Consider the following 14910-nt stretch of genomic DNA (forward strand, 5'->3'; position numbering starts at 1 on the left):
TAAAGGCATGGGCCACTATGTCCAGTTTCAACTGTCCTTTATAAAAGATGCAGGCCAAGGCCGTCAGGCTGGGCCTCAGGCTACAGGAGGCATACATTGGGATGAACTGAGATGCCCACCTAGGGTGATAACGATTTCTATTAAAGGCAGGTACACTGCACCTCCTATAGGGGTCCCTTTCCTGGTTCAGCTAGGCCTGGGCTGTTTGAGGAAGAACAATCAGTTTCTACCCAATGTCTCAGGCAAAGCATTCATCCACATGCCTGGACAACACTGTGTGTGACCTCCAATAAGAAAAGTCACTGACCATGCCTACTCTGCCCTTCCTGGGGTCCCAGTACTGGAAAAGTACAGTCCAGACAGGGTGTTACCACTTATAGACAATCTACCAGTGGAGACAGAAACAGGACATGCTGGGACTTACAAAAAACTGTTTATTGCTGTGACAGCCACCAGAAGCTGTCAAGGAGCCCATTGCTGTGAGGGGCCAGGCAGCCAGTGGATGGGCTGAACGCCAGTCTCACGAGTCAACCAACCTGCTGCTGGCCCCGCCCACCCAGCAATAGGCTGTCACACTGATTAAAACCCAACCAGGAGATAGGAAACCCCCATAGGTTCACCTTCCTAGGTCTCATGACCTAGACGAAGAAGAGTGCCCCAAATACCCCTCCAAAATAAGACCTGCCCTGGTCCCTCATATTTCTGAGGATCCTGGGGTGTCATACAGCCCTGCAGCAAGCCAGAGTTGCAGCCCCAAGGAGGTACCAGCTCCTCTCTGTTCCACAGGCTGTCCCAAGACTCCAGCCCCAAGGTAATTCAGCCTGCCCTCTAGGAATGCAGGGCGGGCGAGTCAACCTAAGGGAACTATGGTTTGCAATCTGAGTCGTCCTTGGGTCCTGATGGTTCTGTCAGTACCACTGAAGCTGTGGCCCTCAGGGACTCTCTTGGAAGACTCGGTGTAGGCTCTGGGCCAGGACATCTGTCTCCTCATAGCCCTCACAGCTCTGCTGCCAGCTCTCCGGCACCTGTTCCACCCCATAGTAAGCTCCAGCAATGGCCCCAGCCATGGTGGCTATGGTGTCTGTGTCCCCACCAAGAGAGATGGAGTAGATGAGAGTCCTCTGGAGACTGTTGAAGGTGGAGGGGATCTCAGGATCAGGCTCCATGCAGCGCAGGAAGCAGTAGATGGCGGTGGGCACAGACTCAAAGGCAGCGATTCCATTCCCTGTGAGAAAGCCGGGGCATAGGAACATGACCTGCTTCCCGCCCCGCACTCCCAGCTTTGCAGGGCCATGCCTGAGTGAGACCTCAGCACTATACAGACTACTCGGGACCCACCAAGCCTGCTGCTGGCCAGGCAAGGTCCCACCTAGTCCTGTGCTTGGCTTTGACTCTTGCTCTCTCCTAGGGCTGTTGAGGGGGGAGTCACCGTGAAGGACTCCACACAGTGCCCAGGTTACCAGGCAAATTTACAGCCATAACCACACTAGGGGACAAATTGGCTGCCAGTTGCCTTCTCGGGGATACTGGTCCTCAAGGCTGCAGGTACCATGTTCATAGCCCAGCCAGGGGCCCTGCCAAGAGGAGCTCTAGCTGCCCCAGCAGCCCCATGGTCGGCTGGGGTACATTACTCAGGGTCCACCCACCTAGCTCAGACACCACTTCCTCTCGGCTCACCGCGTCCTGGTCCAGCAGCTCTCCCACCTTCTTCAGCCTGCTGGAGTACGGGCGCTCCTCCATACCCAACCTGGGGTTGGGAGGCAATTTCAGAAAGGTCGGCGTGAGCAGGCAGATACAGACAGGGGATCGAACTCAAAAGAGGAGCTGGGGACATCAGGCCCCATGCAGGCGCGTGGGCCGTAATGGTGTTGGGAGGGCAGAGGTATTTTGTTGTCTGAGACACTGAGGACCACGAATCTTTTGAGGAAAAGGGGCCTCTTCTAACCACTCCATTAAGTTCCCCGTGAAGAGGAAGGTCTGGCTTTGCGGCAATGGCAGACACCCGCCCCTGCCCTGTACACTCTGTGACCTGCCTCAGGCCTCGCTCCAGCCTATACTCACTCCTTGGCATCCAAGACTGACTGGGCATCACCTTCCAGCTCCTCCATGTGGCCCAGAAGCTGCTCGAGGAAGTGCTCACTGGATGATACACCCTGCAGCGCTAGGTGCACAGCCAGGGCCTGCAAGATGGCACCGTTGTAACCCAGGGAAGAGGCATGGGTCAGCTGAGCTGAGAGCCGGGCAAACTATGGAGAGGAGGAACCACTGTCACATCTCCACAGACAGAATTGGGAAAGGGGACTCTGACCAGCCTGCCCAGTACCTTCTGCACATCTTGGACACTGTGATAGGCCAGCGGGATGCCAGCTACCCGCATGGCTCCCCCATTGCCATAGGAGCCCTTTCCATTGAACTGGGCCCGGGCAGGTTCATACACATCACGGCACTTTGGATTCAGGAGTTTCTTGAAGACAGTGATGACTCCGGCCCCATACCCTCTGTCAGGGTCCTTCTTGTATTCTTGGGCAAACCTAAGAGAAGGGGGGTAGGTGAGAGTTTCAAAAGTGCTTCAGGGTTAGAAGGAAAGGCCGGGCTGGGTTGGAAGGCGCTAGGCGCCGAGGGCATGTGTTTGTACCAACAATGTTGTCAGATTCTTAGCTTGGGAAGTGGATGTTACCCAAAGAGAGGGTTCTACTGGGGGAGGGGTGCTGGGCACACACAGGGTCCTGCTGAGAGAGGGGTGCTGGGCACACACAGGGTCTGGGGGAAGGGTGCTGGGCACACACAGGGTCCTGCTGAGAGAGGGGTGCTGGGCACACACAGGGTCTGGGGGAGGGGTGCTGGGCACAGACAGGTATTATTCCTCTCCAGGCCTGTCTGGATTCATGCCAGGGTTACGTCCCTCACCTGTGAGCCATGTCCACCTCGTCGAAAGCCTCCTTGGCCAGCAGGGACTGCACCATGGCCCTGGTCATGGCGGTGTCATCTGTGTAGTACAATGTTTCTGTAGGGAAAAAGGTGGTAGAATGAGAGCAACCCACAGGGCTCCAGTGGAATGAATGCTCGTTCCTCTTGGCGGCCCAGCAGCTGACCTCTATGATGACCCGAGTGTGACCTCTTACCCCTTCCTCCTACAATCTAGGAAGTCTCCAGATCTCAGCCTCGGGATCTTCAGCAACTGTCTCTTACAAGGCAGTCATGGCGCCCTGCTGATTTCTGAAGGGAAACCTTCCACTTCCTCCTTCACTACTCACCATCTTAATGTGACCTGCTTGGGCTGCATTCCCATCTCAAGTGTGGCTTTACTCATTGCCACAATCTAAGTAGGACATTGCCTACTTCCTTTTAGCTCATGGGATCTGTACACAAACCTTTCCCAGCTTGCTCCCCTTCTTCCTTGCTGTCTCCCATCTCTCGGCCCCCTGCCCAGGCTCGGGACCAATTCCAGCCCTTGGGTCAAGTCCTTCCAGCTGGTCTGCTCCCCACCCCCTCCCACCCCATCCCCATCCCCACTAGCTGCAGGTATTCTGAAACCCTCCTCCTTTAAATCTGTATTTGTATGGGTATTTTTGCCTTCAGGTATGTTGTGTACCACACTCATGCCTGGTACCAAGGGAACCCAGAAGAGAGTGTCAGACTCCTTGCATCTAGAGTGACAGACTGTTGTGAACTGCCACGTGGGTGCTGGGAATTGGACCTGGGTGCTCCGGAAGAGCAGCCAGTGCTCTTAACCGATGAATCATCTCTGTAGCCACTTTTGTTTTTGAGACAGGGAGAGTCTCACTGTCTGTAGTTCTGTCTCGCCCAGAACTGTGTAGATCAGGCTGGCCTCAAATTTGCTGAGCTCTTCCCGCCTCTTTCTCATAAGTGCTGGTCGCAGGTGTGTGACATCACATTCATTATGTTCTGGTACTTTTAACATGCCATACTCAAAGAGGCTACTAATCTGCTAGGACCACCTTTGTTTCACTGAGAGAAGGCAGTTACCGAGAATGGACTCTTCTAATGAGTGCCTCCTGGATCCTTCAAATGGTCAGTAGCTCAAACTCCATTGTAGCTCAAACTCCATTTTCCCTCTTCTTAGGTGGCCCCTGTGTCCCACCTTCATAGCTATAAACACATTCCTAGTCTCTGCCAGCCTGGTCAAGGGTAAAGGCCACCCTTGCTCACTGGGGTTAGGGGTGCTCTTTCCTCTTCTCTCTGTATCCTCACTACATCTCTGTCCTCCCTCCGCTTGCTCTGTGCCCTGGTCTTCCTGAAGGAGCCACTCTTCCTTAGACCCCATGCAGGGTCTGACCTCCTGCCTAGTTAGATGGCAACTCTAAGGCATCCATCTCGTATTGTCAGTCCCTTATTTAGGGCTGGGCTCCAGACTCAAGTTGCAATGTCTGTAGAGACTGGAGCAAAAGAACCTCTTCTGCAGTGCTTGCTACTGGAAAAGGACTGCCAAAGTGAACCACCCCCAAAAGGATTCTCAAGGCCAAGAGGAACCAAGCAAGCCAGTTAGGAGTTGGGCTGAGCTCCGGAATTTAGCACTGCCTGAGGCCAGGACGTCCTTTGGACTGCTCATTGGCTCTTTCCACTCAGACCTTCTTAAATTGGATTTTCTGCAGACACAAGAGTCCCAACTACCACTCAACCTAAAACACACCCTTTTTCATCTTACCAAACCACAATGAAATAAAATATTATTATATAACATTATATATAAACATATATATAAATGTTATAGCCTTATTTCTGTTTCCTTTAACACCCGTTTTACATGTTCTCGTCCCACTCGACACGGTTTTCTGGGTCCAGACTACCTCGACTTTTCTGTAACACACCAGTGACTCCACCTTGAAATTCTTTCCTCTAGTTTTGTTATCATTCTTCCTGCTTCTCGAAGCACATCTGTTCTTCCTCAGCTCCTTCCCCTACCTCTAAATGCCTCTTAACTTTAGGTGTCCTCTAGGGTTCTGGCGACGGTTCCCTTCTACTATGCTACATGGTGTCCAAGAAGAACCTAGTCCTCTGCTGACATCTGGACCCAGAGTCGGAGGACAAGTTGTCTATGTAAGGGGAAAGGAAGGGGCATGTCTTAACAAGCTGGGGACAAGCCCCGCCGACGCAGACGCACACATCGGGCCAGCATCTTTAGAAAGCTGGTCACGACGGAGCTGAGCACGCGGGATCTGGCTCTAGCCAAGTTTTTAGGCGAGGTTTGTGCTCTGATAGTTGACATGGCTGGAGACCTACTACCGGGAGAGCTGGAGAAAACCAACCCGGTTGCAGAGGCCTTCACTTCGGCAGCTTCGTGTACGCGCGCGCCCCCTAATCTCGGTCCCCTCGCCCCGGGGTGGTGCCCCGCCCACCTGTCCGCGCGCTGCCCGGCGTGCCCGGGTCTGGCTCCAGGCTCTGAACGTGACTCAGGACAGACGTCAGGCTGACGGTATCGTGTGCCTCGAAGACAGCGCCCACGCAGTCTCCCAGCAGCGCGCCCGCCAGGCAGCCTCGGAAGCGCGAGAGGGAGCGGGCCGCACCAGCTCCGCCGCCGCCCGCCGCCGTCATCGCTGCCGCTGCCGCAGCCGCCGCCGCCGCCATCCGCGCGCGGACTAATCGCCACTTCCGGCGCCGATGCTGCGGCCACCTTAATCGTCTCCTCTCGCGGTCCACAGCGCCCCCTTGTGGCCTGGAGTCTCAGCCTACGTCCCACCCCACAGCGCCGCCTAGCGGCTAGGGGTTGTAGCGCCCCGCGAGTACTCGCACGCTTCGCTTTGGCGCTCCCTACCTTCCCATTTGTAAAATCGGGCAGACAGCTCCCTAAAGTCTCGCGGAGGACCCTTTGAAAAGCACCTGAACAAGAATGTTCAAAGCCACTGCTGCCCGCGGGCGAGCACCTTATCTTTACACCCGCATTTCTTCTGGAGTCACTTTGGACTCCATCCCCCGAGTGGACGCTCACTCGGTCATCCACCCTCCTGGGTAGCAGAGAAGAGCCTGACTTGAGAACTCCATCTTTATTATTGTACTGTCCACTCATCACTTCCCCCACCCCACAACCTTACGTCTTCCCTCAGCCGCCAGAGTCTAGTTTAGCTCCAGCTGGCAGGTTTTGAGTGGACTCAGTGTGCGGTTTGTCGTGCGCGTGAAGGTGTCCACCTGGGGCACAAATTTCTCAGCCGGCACGGTCAGCTTGCGTCGGATGTCCATACACTTGGTGTCCAAGAGCATGGTGTTGGTCTTGCACGCAATATCAGCCTGAATCCGGGCCAGGTGCTTGAACAGGGCATCCAGAGCATCCCTGTAGAGGAGGCATCGAGAGCTCACAGCCTTACATCAGGCTGCAGGGGCCAGGTCATCTCACTAGCATAAAGTCCAGAGGGACCAGCAGGCAGTAGGACCCCATGGTTGGGTAGTGCCTCCCACCCTTCCTGCCCACTCTCTAGACCTACTGTGTCTGCGCAAGTTTCTGCTTCATGATACTAATGGTTGCCTCCAGCTGGTGGACTTCATCAATGAGGCCATACTGGGTCTGGAAGCAGAGGGGCAGGATGGGGTTTTCAGTTTAGTCACATGGCCCTTCAGCTGGCGTCATGGCTGCCTTGGGCCAGAATGCTTGTTCCACCCGGAATGTGTGCAGCGGGGTGATACCGAGGACTTCTTAGCAGAGGGAGCTGGTCCCCACTGGGGCCCCTCGTACCTGGTCCCGGCAGAGTTCCACATTGGGCCGGTAGGTTCTGGATTCCAGGCGGGTATGTGCAAGCTTCAAGTTCATCATCTTTCTACGCAGGTCCTCCTCCAGGCGCCGAATGTCTGCCTGCAGCTCGGCTATCTCTTCTAAAGTCTGTGGCAGACATTACTGTTCTCCACTAGGGCTCCCAACTGAGAGAGTTTCTGGGGCAGGGTTTCTTGTGCCTTGCCTCACAGCGGGGAGGGAAGGCTAGGAGGGGAAACTCACATTTTTCTCTTGCCACTTGAGCTCACTGTACAAACTTTCCATCTCCCGAAGCCGCTTCCTGAAGGTAAATTCTGTCGCAACCCTCTGAGCTTCCAGTTCATTGTTGGTCTGCACGAGGAGAGTAAGCCAGGCCAGAGGAGGGTCATGGCCTTGTGAGATTAAAGTCAGGGGGAGGGAGGGCTAACATATGATCAGTGCGGAAGGAAAAATGGAGGTGAGTTGGGCTGAGTTACCTGAGCGATAGCTAGGGCAATGGTTTCCCTCAACTCTATAGATGCTTTCATTTCCGTGTCTGCACGGTTCTTGTTGAATCGAGTGAAGTCATCCCACTCCTGCAGTGTGGTGGAGCTGTGGGGGCAAAGAAACAATGGGGGGGGTGGTCACTGGGACACATGAGGAAACAATGGGGGCCATTCGGGGCCACTGGGACATACAAGGAAACAATGGGGGTCACTGGGACACAGAAACGAAACAATGGGGGTCACTGGGACATACAAGGGACACAGAAAAGGACTGACTGAAACAATGGCCTTACTCTTTGGGGACTCGTGTGGGGTTGACCTTCAGAGAGAGGTTTGGGGCCGTGAGGTTGAGAGAGAGGCAGCCCCTATCAATTTCCAGTGTCTCCATTTTGTCCCGGTGGTCAGAGTTGAGCTGTTGCCGGATTTCCTGCAGGAGGCTGGGGAAGGAGAAGGCACTGGAGCCATGCCCTCAGGGCTCAGGATGCAGCCCTTATTGGACTGCAAGAATACTGTGGGGTGTGTGTGTGTGTCTGGGTGTGTGTGTGTGTGTGTGTGTGTGTGTGTGTAATGGTGCATGGTGCATGTGCTGCTGCATCTAAGACAGAACAGCCTCATGAGTGTCCCCCGGACACAAGGCGCAGGCATGCGACCTCACATGCATGCATGCACACTTACAATAAGGTGCCGAGAGCACTGACAGGAGCTTTCAGCCAAGGATCAAAGCCTGCCTAGGATCCTAGCCATGAGTAGGCCTTAGAAAGCTTGCTCTAAATAACCAGCAGTTTCTGCCAGAAGTCAGGGAGGGACAGAAAGTATCGTCCAGTAAGTCTGCCTCCAGTGGATGTGAGTGTGCTCAGGCCCACCCCTGCCTCACCAGAGGTGCTGGAAGGCCTGGCTGATCTTCTCCTGTAGGACCTTCTTGGTGGCTTCAATGACTTCCACCTCTTTCATCAGCTCTTCCTCCACCGGGTCTTTCACCACATCAATGTCTCGCCGACTCTCCCGCAGAGTCAGACACTCGATGGCCACATCCAGGGGCAGGTTCTTGGCCTGCAGGCTTTGCTCCACTGACTCTTTCGCCTAGAAAGGAAGGACACAGGGATTGGTGGGGCCAAGCCCTGAGAGGTCACTCCCATCCTCACTTCAGCACAAGTGATCGTGGCTTCCAGATCTGGAAATGAGGTAGGAGGGTAGGCCTTCCCATAAGAGCCTGCTGATGCCCAGCCTTGGCTCTCTACCTGTGTCAAGCTGTCGATCTCAGCGTCTAAATCTGTTAGACACTTGTCCAGCATCTCCTTCCATCGATTGACAGTATCGATCCTCTCGGCGAGGCGAGTCCTATTGTCATGTTCATCCCACACAGTCTGGAAGAGACGGAACCAAATAAAATGGATGTCTGTGGTTAAGGTCTCTCCCATGACCCACGGGCCTGAGAGGGTCCACAACCTGGTTGTTGGTCTCATTGCGAAGGATCCGGGCCTCCTGGCGGATCTGGTGGGAAGCATCTCGCTGCCGCTCCGCATTGGTGGACAACAGGTAGCTGTTGGTGAGCCAGTCGGAGAGCCGATAGCGTTGGCTAGGCTTGAGACTTAGTGTAGCCATGGCTGCAGAGCCAAAGGTCTGTAACCCTTAGGCCTGTTCCAGATCGCCACCTGCAGAAGAAAAGAAAAACGCCTTTTTGGACCCTTTGAGCCTATCCCTTTGGCTTTAAGCCCTTTCCCTCAGAGTCTGATGGGAAGGTTCCCAACTCAGGCCCCCTCCAACTCACTTCCTGTGAAGTATTAGCAGTCAAGCTGTATTTCCTCAGTGGGCTGTCTTTAGGCAAAGCTTGGAGACTGCAGAAAAGGAAAGGATAAAGTGTGTGTGCGTGTGTGTGTGTGTGTGTGTGTGTGTGTGTGTGTGTGTGTGTGCGCGCGCGCGCGCGTTTAGGAGATGCCAAATGTCTACTGAAGGGATGGCAGGGAATACACCCCTTAATCAAATTTCCACCCCTACTTCCAACAATCACTCTTTCCCAGGCTGTGGGCCAGGCCCACGGGGGATCTGGGAGAAGAAGCCTTGTTTCCTTTCCAGAGTGGTATGACTGGGCTAGCACACCCAGGCTTTAACCTGCTATCTGGGTAGGGAGGGTAGCCGGGCCCCTTGCCCCGCCTGGTATGGAGGAGGGCTGGCCGCCGGGTAGGTGGAGCTGAAGTCAGAATTTAGTGTCCAGCAGGATCCCTCCGGTGCGCAGGCTCCGCCTTTGGGGTTTGAGTCAATACCACCGCCTGAAGACTGGGTTAAGAGGTCTGCCGCGGGTGCTCTGGCCGCTCACATCCCCTCACCTGGTCTCCCTGCTCGCCTTCGTTGCCCAGGTCTGAGAACTCCTCTTGTTTGTGGCTCTGGTTGCCTAGCAACCGCCCCCCTCCTCGCGTGGTCACCTGGGCCCCTGCGCTGTCACCTGGGCCCCAGCTTGGCGGGGCAGCAGCGCAGCTGCGGATCTAGGAACTGAATATTTCAGTTTTGATCAACGGTTTACACTGACAAGATTTTAAAAGTATGGGTAGTTCATAGGAACAGTTAAAGTTTCTCTCTCAGGCTCGCTTTCCGTTCAGGCTCGACTTCCTTCTGGGGTCTCCTTCCAGAAATAGGTGGTGTAACAAAAAGTGTATCTTGGGCACGCATCTAAAACATATATATTCCTTTGATTTTGTTTCGCCCAACAATTTTGCCAGTGTCTGAAGTCATACACAAAAACAGTATTCCTTTTATGGAGGGCATAAGCTTGGAAAAAAAAAAAAACAAACGGGTTGATATTAATGAGCTGGGGATTAGACTCGTGGGCCTAGCTTGCCTCGCTTGAGATATCAACACAGCAAAAACTGAGTGTAGCGGTGCAGTTGTAATCCCAGCAACATGGAGACAGGGTCCGGCAGGCAGAATGTGTTATTCCTTCCAGTGTTAAGAAGTGTAAAAATAGGTAGAGGCGTATGGTGTATGGACTGGCAAGTGGAGGATGGGACTGCCCTCTAAGAAGTGGGAGGCGCTTGCTTGTAGGGGATCCTTCTTGCTCACTAGTTCACCAGGAAAATTAGAACAGTTTTTTTTTTTTTTAAACTTAGAGATTTCCCAGCCCACTATACAACCCAAGCTGCGTCAACTCAAATCCTCCTGCCCCAGCCTTCTGAGTGCTGAGGTTATAGGCGTGAGCTAACACAGGCTGTTTTGTACACTCTGATATGCAGCTTGTAGCTGGGATGCGAGCAGGAGTTGTTTGTTAATTTGTGTATCCCTGACTTGCCCTGGAACTCACTCTGTAAACCACGATGGCCTCGAACTCAAAGAGATCCACCTGCCTCTGTCTCCCAAGTGCTGGGATGGATTAAAAGCCTATGCCATCGCCACCCAGCTGTGAATAGGAGTTTGGGATGGTGCCCTTTTACAAGTAGTAGAATAGACAAATTAATTGCTAGGAAAAATGATGGATCTTTAACTTAACTGGTTAATTAATTTGAGGAGACATTAGGGACTGAACCTAGGGCTTCATAAATTCAGAGCATGTGTTCCACTACTGAAAGCTATATATGCCCGTAGCAGGCACAGCAGGGCTGCCTCTATGTAAACGCTGGGGGCTGGGCAGCTGCAGAAGCTTCGGCAGCAGGACCTGATTGAGGACTGCCTGAGAGGACAAGGATTGCTGGTGCAAACAGTGCTAGTCAATCAGGAACTGCTGTTTAGAAGAGATACTTTCGGGGTTGGGGATTTAGCTCAGCGGTAGAGCGCTTGCCTAGCGAGCGCAAGGCCCTGGGTTCGGTCCCCAGCTCCGAAAAAAAAGAAAAAAAAAAAAAAAAGAAGAGATACTTTCTTGGGACTAGTGGGGGCCCGTGGGTGGAGGGTACTAAAGGAGTTTGCAGCAGTGGTCAGATGAGCTTTCTGAGGCATTTCTCGCAAACCCCAAAAGCAGGTAGGGTTGGGCTGAGCAACATATGCCCAGCCTTACCTTTGAGCTTGCTTATTTGGAAACACTTTATGCAGAAATAAACGAATGCATGCGATGGCGCTGGGGCGGCTTCAGCGAGAACCCGTGAATGGTGAAGGTGGCCCTGTTTTTCACAGCTCCTGAGGTTCCCACACATCCTGCCCAAGGGAAGAAACTGTTTCCAGAGTTCAGTCAACTGATGGGTTGGCCAGGAAGAAAGGGATGATGGGAATTAGTGAGAGATCGGAAGTGTATCTCGGTAGCAGAGTGTTGTCTCGCCTTAACAGGCACACGCACATGGTATGTATGAGTATAAAAAGAAAGAGTGATGTCCCGTTCTTTCATTTTGTGTTAGCAACACCAGGCAACTGGTATCGTTACTGTGATGTTCGCCACTTTCAGTGAGCTCAGTTCCTGTGTGGTGTGTGAACACGCCGCCGAAGATTCTCCAACCTTGGCGAGTTCCTGCAAGGCACGTGCTTGCCCATTCACCAGCCAGCTGTTTATTGGCTATGGTCGAATCGAATGAAAGTCCTGAGGTCTTCTGAGTTCCTTTACTTCCAAAATTCTCCCACTTTCCTGCTGGAAGGGACATTCACACCAGATGGCATTTATCATCTGAAAGAAAAGACTATCAGAATAGAAAGAGCCAAGCAAGCGGCCGGATGGACATCCAGGAACAACAAAGGTCAACACCGGCATTAGAATGATCAGGGTCTCTCTTGGCTTTACTTTGGGATCTCCTTGGTAGGTTTGTGGTGTGGGATAGGAAATGTATTTGTGCGATGATTTTGTGTCTTTATCTTCCAGACAAGGAAGTCTTACGAAGTACACATTGCTGGGATCTCAGGCTGGACTCCTCTTGGCCCCTGAACCTTGGGATCTCCTTCAAAAGACAAATACACGAAGCACAGTGTGAAATGTGAGCAGAATTTAGCGCAGAGTAGAGGATGGCACACTCCTAAGGACTGAGCATGCTCAGGCCGTGCAAGCCACGCACACAACCTGAAGGGACAATGACCGTGCCCATCTAGAAAGGCTTTATCTTATCGCTGACATCTCCAGAGCTCACAGCTCTTCCCAGGTGGTGACTGACAGGCCAGTTTTGCACTGATTCTTGAGGATGGGGCAATGGTGGGAGTGCCATTGTCCTTTAGCAGAACTCATGCTGGACAGAGATCTTACAAGGTTTAGAGCTCCTGAAACCAGATTCTAGATGGTTATCCACTAATTACCTTTGAATTTTTGGCAGGGGGGGGGGGCAGTTCAGGGTGTCAGTTCTCCCTTGCTAGCACCAGAGATTTGACTCAGATCCTGTTTCTCAGACCAGTGGGTCTGCTGTTTTTTTTTTTTTTTATTATTTAATTATTTATTTATTATATGTAAGTACGCTGTAGCTGTCTTCAGACACACCAGAAGAGGGCACCAGATCTCATTACAGATGGTTGTGAGCCACCATGTGGTTGCTGGGATCTCTGGAAGAGATCTCAGGATCTCTGGAAGAGCAGTCAGTGCTCTTAACCACTGAGCCATCTCTCCAGCCCCGGTCTGCTGCTCTTGTCCATGGTTTTACACACCCTGACTGTGCAGGAACCTTCTGGATTATGCAGGATCCTAGAGACAGACCACAGAAGCAGGAAATCTGAAACATGCAAAGCAAAACATGCAGAACACCCACACATATAAAATTTGGGTACTTTTTTTTTTATTTTGATTGATAGTTCTGGGTTATATAAACCTTTTCCTCCCCCCCCCCCCACTGTACATATTCCTTCCCCTGATGCTTCTGGTTTTAATTTTATGTATGCCTAATTTTGCATACGAGTTAGGGGATTTCCCCTCAGAGTTTACTTCGAGGACACAGTTTATGTACCTCCAACCAGCCTAGGCTCTGTGCCCTCCTACATTTAGGAATATCCTTGAGTAAGGCAATCATTGGTGTTTGTTAAGAGAAACTCATGCCATCTTTGTGCACAGCGCGATGCAGATGTGGTCCTAGGTTATCAAGTGCATCTGGGCATGTGTACAGCTGTGGCCCAAACCAAGTGGAATCCCAGGTGGTTAAGATATTTCCTATGCATGAATGCTTTATGAAGGGTCAGGGGTCGCCCAGATCTTTATGCTTGATAGGCAGGTTCTCAGCCTGAGAAGGCATACTTTTTGTTGTTCTTGTTCTTGTTTTGTTTTTCCAAGACAAGACAAGCCTGTTTTTTCATTTTGTTTTGCTCTGGGTAGCCCTGGCTACCCTGGAACTCACTCTGTAGATCAGGCTGGCCTCGAACTCACAAGAGATCCACCTGCCTCTTCCAGGGATTAAGGGAGTATGCCATGCCACTACCACCCAGGGAGAATACATAACTTTTTTTTTTTTATTTTATTGTATGAGTACACTGTGCCTTCATACACACCAGAAGAGGGCATCAGATCTCATTACAGATGGTTGGGAGCCACCATGTGGTTGCTGGGATTTGAACTCAGGACCTCAGGAAGAGCAGTCGGTGCTCTTAACCACTGAGCCATCTCTCCAGCCCCCAATACATAACTTTTAAAGTGATTGCTCACTGACAATAGCAAGGCGTAAATATGAAGACTGCCCTCCAGTCTTGTGTTTGTCCCTTGTAGATGATCAGAGTTCCTTTCTGTTCGAAACAACTTACCAACTTGCTTCCCCAATTACAGGGAAGGTTTAAGCTGAGGTTTGCTGGTAGGCTCAACTCTCTGCTTGTTGGAAATGGGTATCTTTGGAAGACTGAGAAGCGTGACTCTGAAATGGTTTTCAAGTCTCGATAGGTTTGTTTGATAGTGAGCTACTCTGAGGCTGCGGTCAGTTGACGGACGTACGTTATTTAATTTGGAGGTTTTGTTTAAGAATGTCAGTCCCTGGGGGCTGGAGAGATGGCTCAGTAAAGAGCACTGCTCTTCAGAGGACAGCAACCACATGGTAGTTCACAGCTGTCCATGATTTCAGTTCCAGGGGATCTGAAACCCTCACACAGGCAGAAAGATGAATGTAAGTAAAAATAAATAAGTCATTTAAAGACGTACAAAAAAGTGTCAGTGGGGCTGGGGATTTAGCTCAGTGGTAGAGCGCTTGCCTAGGAAGCACAAGGCCCTGGGTTCGGTCCCCAGCTCCGAAAAAAAAAGAACCACAAAAAAAAAAAAAAAAAAAAAAGTGTCAAGTGATGTAGGGGACAGAGACAGGAGGTACATTTCTGTCACCCACAGTAGCCAGAATTCTCACATCTTTCAGGAACCCCGACTCAAGTCAAACGGTGGTTGTAGCTTCAGCTTAGAAAAGGGGGTTGGGATTCTCCAGTCTGACAGAGAGCTGGGGTTTAAGAAGAGATTCCCATATAGATTGTAAACATGAGAGTTGAGAGGAGAGCTCGGAGAGAAAGACAGGCCCCTGAGCGTTCATGTGGACTTCTCTGAGAGAGAACACTGCTGTCTCTACAGGTCAGAGATGGGGGTTGTGGGGGTTTGGAGCTATTATCTGGGGAGTAGTTGTTGAGGGCACCCGATGGGATTAGAATTGATAATGTTAAAAGGTCTAGATCACAGGATGTAGAATGGTGAATTATCTTTACCGTAAGAGAAAAGTCATGCTCTTTTTTTTTTTTTTTGGAGCTGGGGACCGAACCCAGGGCCTTGCGCTTCCTAGGCAAGCGCGCTACCACTGAGCTAAATCCCCAACCCAAGTCATGCTCTTTTAAAAAGGTTATTTATTATTACAATTGTTGTCTTGTGTGATTGGTGCATTTAAGCTG

At 51.9% G+C, this 14910-nt stretch overlaps 2 protein-coding genes across 5 annotated transcripts; both read right to left on the bottom strand.

Annotated features, from left to right (window-relative positions):
• Positions 1 to 412: 412 nt before the first annotated feature.
• Positions 413 to 5619, bottom strand: Adprs (ADP-ribosylserine hydrolase). Of its 2 annotated transcripts, none has more exons than NM_001108680.1 (6): positions 5358 to 5619; positions 2908 to 3004; positions 2324 to 2531; positions 2062 to 2246; positions 1647 to 1747; positions 413 to 1225 (listed from the first exon to the last, which is right to left on the bottom strand). In NM_001108680.1, the coding sequence occupies exons 1-6, from the start codon at positions 5584 to 5586 to the stop codon at positions 933 to 935; spliced, it is 1113 nt and encodes a 370-aa protein (NP_001102150.1). In that variant the 5' UTR covers positions 5587 to 5619; the 3' UTR covers positions 413 to 932. The 2 variants fall into 2 exon arrangements, with proteins under 2 accessions (NP_001102150.1, XP_087406110.1); XM_087549984.1 differs by having other exon boundaries at positions 415 to 1225; positions 1678 to 1747; positions 5358 to 5603.
• Positions 5620 to 5987: 368 nt separating this feature from the next.
• On the bottom strand, positions 5988 to 9706 carry Tekt2 (tektin 2). Of its 3 annotated transcripts, none has more exons than XM_087548390.1 (11): positions 9295 to 9567; positions 8954 to 9020; positions 8632 to 8837; positions 8424 to 8549; positions 8060 to 8265; positions 7479 to 7622; positions 7177 to 7291; positions 6944 to 7051; positions 6686 to 6829; positions 6438 to 6517; positions 5988 to 6286 (listed from the first exon to the last, which is right to left on the bottom strand). In XM_087548390.1, the coding sequence occupies exons 3-11, from the start codon at positions 8785 to 8787 to the stop codon at positions 6073 to 6075; spliced, it is 1293 nt and encodes a 430-aa protein (XP_087404516.1). In that variant the 5' UTR covers positions 8788 to 8837; positions 8954 to 9020; positions 9295 to 9567; the 3' UTR covers positions 5988 to 6072.
• Positions 9707 to 14910: the final 5204 nt, after the last annotated feature.

Source organism: Rattus norvegicus, chromosome 5 (genome assembly GCF_021556685.1).
Source record: "Rattus norvegicus strain SHRSP/BbbUtx chromosome 5, alternate assembly SHRSP_T2T, whole genome shotgun sequence".
NCBI classification, from domain to species: Eukaryota; Metazoa; Chordata; class Mammalia; order Rodentia; family Muridae; genus Rattus; species Rattus norvegicus.

What these genes read in the sequence shown, in the direction of transcription:
- Tekt2 (XM_087548391.1), bottom strand. Translation starts at nt 8,787, where the DNA reads ATGGCTACACTAAGTCTCAAGCCTAGCCAACGCTATCGGCTCTCCGAC. An exon ending in CCCACACGAGTCCCCAAAGA is followed by an intron (nt 7,292 to 7,478) that starts GTAAGGCCATTG and finishes TTGCCCCCACAG; the next exon opens with CTCCACCACACTGCAGGAGT. An exon ending in TGGAACTCTGCCGGGACCAG is followed by an intron (nt 6,518 to 6,685) that starts GTACGAGGGGCC and finishes CTCTGCTTCCAG; the next exon opens with ACCCAGTATGGCCTCATTGA.
- Adprs (NM_001108680.1), bottom strand. Translation starts at nt 5,586, where the DNA reads ATGGCGGCGGCGGCGGCTGCGGCAGCGGCAGCGATGACGGCGGCGGGC. An exon ending in GCCGGGCAGCGCGCGGACAG is followed by an intron (nt 3,005 to 5,357) that starts GTGGGCGGGGCA and finishes TTTTCCCTACAG; the next exon opens with AAACATTGTACTACACAGAT. An exon ending in GAGGTGGACATGGCTCACAG is followed by an intron (nt 2,532 to 2,907) that starts GTGAGGGACGTA and finishes CCCTTCTCTTAG; the next exon opens with GTTTGCCCAAGAATACAAGA.